Source organism: Cucumis melo, chloroplast, assembly GCF_025177605.1.
Source record: "Cucumis melo subsp. melo chloroplast, complete genome".
Lineage (NCBI taxonomy): Eukaryota > Viridiplantae > Streptophyta > Magnoliopsida > Cucurbitales > Cucurbitaceae > Cucumis > Cucumis melo.
In genome coordinates this window covers 27501-32500 of record NC_015983.1, presented here as the reverse complement: position 1 = coordinate 32500, position 5000 = coordinate 27501, and the positions used below count along the sequence as shown (strand labels likewise).

At 30.4% G+C, this 5000-nt stretch overlaps 3 protein-coding genes and 3 non-coding genes across 6 annotated transcripts in view; 4 read left to right on the top strand and 2 right to left on the bottom strand. All coding sequences in view use genetic code 11, as the record gives it.

Annotated features, from left to right (window-relative positions):
* trnY-GUA overlaps positions 1-32 on the top strand; it is an 84-nt gene extending 52 nt beyond the window's left edge. Inside the window, exon 1 of the tRNA in view lies at positions 1-32. This exon is cut by the window's left edge and continues 52 nt beyond it. This is a non-coding gene — a tRNA (tRNA-Tyr).
* A 313-nt stretch (positions 33-345) lies between these two features.
* Positions 346-419, top strand: trnD-GUC. Its single transcript has one exon. It is a non-coding gene; the product is annotated as a tRNA-Asp (tRNA).
* A 1099-nt stretch (positions 420-1518) lies between these two features.
* On the top strand, positions 1519-1623 carry psbM (photosystem II protein M). Its single transcript has one exon. The coding sequence runs from the start codon at positions 1519-1521 to the stop codon at positions 1621-1623; it is 105 nt and encodes a 34-aa protein (YP_004841777.1).
* A 901-nt stretch (positions 1624-2524) lies between these two features.
* petN (cytochrome b6/f complex subunit VIII) lies at positions 2525-2620 on the bottom strand. Its single transcript has one exon. The coding sequence runs from the start codon at positions 2618-2620 to the stop codon at positions 2525-2527; it is 96 nt and encodes a 31-aa protein (YP_004841776.1).
* Positions 2621-3497: 877 nt separating this feature from the next.
* On the bottom strand, positions 3498-3569 carry trnC-GCA. Its single transcript has one exon. It is a non-coding gene; the product is annotated as a tRNA-Cys (tRNA).
* Positions 3570-4698: 1129 nt separating this feature from the next.
* Positions 4699-5000, top strand: part of rpoB (RNA polymerase beta subunit) — a 3213-nt gene continuing 2911 nt past the window's right edge. The window contains exon 1 of the mRNA in view: positions 4699-5000. This exon is cut by the window's right edge and continues 2911 nt beyond it. Within this exon, the coding sequence (YP_004841775.1) occupies positions 4699-5000 (302 nt within the window).

The window sequence follows — 5000 nt, the reverse complement described above, 5'->3', positions numbered from 1 at the left end:
TGTCTACGCTGGTTCAAATCCAGCTCGGCCCAATATATCGCGTATCCACCATAAAATGATATAACCTATTTGTCCTTCTACAGAAATACTTGATATGAAAGAATAAAAAAAAAAACTCTTTTTTTATTCATTGACAGATTGATAATCAATCAATTTTACAATAACGAAAAAATAAATATTAATCCATGCTTCTCACACTAAAGTCCATGTCTCCGCGCATATCAATCTATTACTTTATTACTCGCGTCTCTGTCTGGTAGAATATGACAATTCGAATCAAAAATCTACATAGAAAGGTTTGAAGGAAATTAAATCAACAACATATGTTGTACACTTTATTTCCCTGGGATTGTAGTTCAATTGGTCAGAGCACCGCCCTGTCAAGGCGGAAGCTGCGGGTTCGAGTCCCGTCAGTCCCGATGGATCCAAATCCAATAAAAAAAAAATACATCAATTAATCTCTTCCTTTCCTGTGAAAGAGAGAACAAATAACATAACTGAATTTTATTCCAAACGGGATCTCTCTTATTTTTTTTCCACATTTTTCAACAAAAAAATATGGGAATTTTGATTTCTTCAACGAGTACTAATTGATGGGAGAAAGACATATGTGCCATATGTGAATTACCACAATTATTGGTAGCATCATATTCAGGATTCGAAGGCGTACTGGGTCTAGTTGATTACGCCCGATTTTTCTAATGAAATAGAGTACTATACGTTTCCGGAAAGCACATACATAAAGGGAATTTGGACGATACAAAATAAAGTTTACATAATAAACTTTGATCTAATTTTTCGTCTGAAAGCAAAATATATCCGTTCTGGCTCCGATTTTTTGTAACCTCAATTAGTAAATTCAATTACTAATTTGAATTTGAAATAATCTATCTTATTAAAATTTAACACTTAACTTTTGATATATACGTCCCACTACTAATTCAAGGAAAGAGGATATTAATACAAACAAGGATCCCATCTATCTCTCTTAGTGAGGTAATTAAGAATTTTTGAAAGTTTAAGTTTCGTTTTTATTTCTTTTTTTTAAGAAGATTTTATAAGTACAAAAAAAGGAAGGAGTTTAGTTCGAACCTACCTCCTTTTCCTTTTTTGAATTTCGCTGCTATTCTTTGCTTGAGTTTGTTTATAAACAATGTAAGGGTAAAGGTAGTCTGATGAGACTTCATCAGATGATTGCATTGAATAAGAGGGCAGTAGATTATAGAAAAGAAAGAATGCAAAAAATTATAAATAAAAAAAAGTAACGAAATTCTTGATTGCATCAGGAATCCCATTTTGTTTAAATTCGGTATGGATAAAAGATCTTCCTATGTTATACTATTCAATTCTCGACGATGAATCGATTTGATAGCTCCGATATTGTTATTCATGATATTTTAATACGATTCGATATCATCGAGATGCAACGCATCCCCTTGAATTTACAAGCGAAACATTTATCATCTCTATGGGATTAAATCCCGAGTTATTGCGAATAAAAAATGAAACGATGATATTATGGAAGTAAATATTCTCGCATTTATTGCTACTGCACTGTTCATTCTAGTTCCGACCGCCTTTTTACTTATAATATACGTAAAAACAATCAGTCAAAGTGATTAATTTGAATTAACCTTGACGTTTTAGTTCTTATCAATGATTGAAGATAAGAAAAATGAAAAGCATTAAAATTTCGCGTCTTAAATGAAATTGGCGGACTAGAATTATCAGTATTCTACGAGAGAAGTATTCGATAAGATCCGATAGTATGGTAGAAAGAAATATATGAATCCTTCTACCATACTATCTATTATTGTTATTGAAGTGTATAAATATAAAATTGTACTCTATAAAAATAGAGGTTGAATATCGATCAATTTGAATATAGATGAATATACAATATATATCTTTCTATTTATATATAGATATCATATCAATTACATATATGTAATATTAATCTAATATACATAGTGGCCCAATTCTATTTCTTTGCTTCATAATTCATGTTGATTAGAATGAATCTGAAATCAAATAATCGAAAGGCCACTAATTTTTTTTTAGCATTCGAAAGAAGTAATTGATTGAGCAGTTGACAGATGATCCAGGAGTTCGGTTCCATGGGAACTTTTTATCTTCGGATTTCGAAAAGAATTAGCAAACCCCATTTTTATTTAACGTTTGAAGCATGATATGAAATGAGTTCCCTAAAACAAGAAAAAATCCTATTTTGAAAATAACTAAAATACTAATAATAATAAATAAAAGAAGTGGTAAGCACGTAATATGTGGGTGGCTACCCCGAGGTACTATCTTATTATGAGGTAGTATATTATTATGCGTAGTATCTCATTGGACAACCACTATGTCTATGTTCTTTCGTGTTGAAAGTATGGATCCACTTAAAAACTTATAATCCGAACTCTTTTTTTTTTTACTTTTCAAAATAAAAGAAAAAAAGTTTTGCAGAACGATCTATAAAATAAACCAAAAACAATACAGTTTTATTTTTCAATTAGTAGTACTTCTAGAGTCCACTTCTTCCCCATACTACGAGGGAAAGAGAAAATGTAAAGACTACCATTAAAGCAGCCCAAGCGAGACTTACCATATCCATGTGAATTATGTCCCCTATCTCTATGAATATAAAAGAATTATTCCATTATTGCTCACTAATAATTATTATTCACTAATAATAGTGGAATCACTAGCGCATAGTCAAAAAGAGATTCGGGCACAACACCATTGATGAAACAATACAAAAAATCGAATTATCCCAAGTTATTATATGATTTCTAGTATAATCGAAAAAATTCAGTACAAATAAATAAAAGAGGCAGAAAAACTCTTGGAAGTATCAAAAGAATGTTAGTAACATGTAGGAATAATAAGACCTAGTCTTTCTTTTGTTGTCCTGCATTTCATTACATTAAGTAAAAAGTCTCAAAATAGAGAATCAAGATAGTATCTATCACATAACCCTACTATTATTCCTTTCTCATTTGATCTAATCTTTACTGTCCCCCCGATTGTTTCATAGAGACAATCGGAAGATGGGATGGCCTATTACATGCGTGGTTAGAGCTTATCGAAAAGAAATCAGTTCTTTTTTTAAGATTAAAATAAAAAAAAAAGCCAATTATTCATTCAATATAATATTGATTGAATGCTCGAGTACTCAGATACTTTCATGAGTCCGTATATCAAGTATCTTCCTCCTTTCCGTAAGGAAAAATGAAATTATATTCCCTAATTCAAGACCCAATGAGTAGACACTACATTAGTAGTCGAAGGGCTATCATCTCAAGATTTAACGATTATTTTTCATTACTCTACTAAATTCTGGAAACGAAACCTATACGCAAGGATTTATAACATTTTAGAGAACCCCAACGATGCTTAGAATCAAGCAAATCTAAAGATGCTTTTCTTCTAAAAAAAATGATAAAGTTATATCAGCAAAACAGAAGAGGGTATTTTGATTCTTTTGTTTGTTGCTGAGGCGACACCCGGATTTGAACTGGGGAAAAAGGGATTTGCAGTCCCCCGCCTTACCGCTCGGCCATGCCGCCAAAACGATACAAAATATTGGATTGGCTCTATCTCTTAGATAGATAGTATCTTACAACACACAATATCTAAAACGAAAAACCGCAAAACTTTGCTTTTTCTATTGAAAAAAAAATGTGGATTTTCATTCACAAAAGCAAAAAATCAGGACAAATGGGAACCGTTAACTTTAACTATTGACTGTGAATTCATAAATGATTCTTGGATTGAAATTGCAAATTCGGTTTCCCTAATGATATAAGAAAACAATCCAAAAATGGATACCTTACCTAAATAAATAAAAATTGATAGATAACTAATCATTACTAATCCATCCGTATTGATTCGTTTCCATAACCATAAAAAAATCCTTATTAATGACAATTTTAATAGCGATTATGAGTATATGTAAACCCCAGAACATAAACGATTACTATTATCTAAATCTAATATCTTATATATATATAAGATGTTTATAGGAAATGTTCGGAATTCTGTTTTTAGAATTTTTTTTTCATTATCATTAAATAGAAAATATAAATTTTTGATAGAGTACGACATGTGATGTTCCCCATAGAACTGTAATAAAGGAGGCGATATATATAACTAACTATATATATATATCTGCACATGTTTATTAATAAATACAAGTCCTTATACATACTTCAATCGCATTCTACGAATTCTACTAAAAAAAATATAGGTATAGGTAAAATATCTCTCTTCTATGCGAATTTTTTTTAACAGTGAAATCTACGAAAAAGTTCCATGTTGTTAAATAAAAAAAATTCTATATTGTTTCTTCAGATCAAATCCCGAATCTATTTATAGTACCCAATCCGATTGGAATATCATAATAATGGTAGAAATTGACTCACTTTTGTTTTGATATAGATATTTTATACAAAACTCCATAATTCTAAATAGAATTTACCAATTCATTTGTAGTTGTTGCAAATTCCAATTTAATTTGAGTATCAAAGTCTCTTTATTCCTACGTTCATATGTATTTCATGCATTACATCTATTACACCTATGAAGTTAGGTAAAATTTCATGTGATTCAGTAAACATAATATAAATTCCATCATTGCTAGATCGATCCATTTTAAGCAAATAATGGGATTTTTTTTATAAATGGGAAATAAATAAAATGCTTGGGGGTGGAAATGAGAGAATGTCTACAATACCTGCGTTTAATCAGATACAATTTGAAGGGTTTTGTAGGTTCATTGATCATGGCTTAACAGAAGAACTTTCTAAGTTTCCAAAAATTGAAGATACAGATCAAGAAATTGAATTTCAATTATTTGTGGAAACATATAAATTGGTAGAACCATTGATAAAAGAAAGAGATGCTGTATATGAATCACTCACATATTCTTCTGAATTATACGTATCCGCAGGATTAATTTGGAAAACCCGTAGGGATATGCAAGAACAAACAATTTTGAT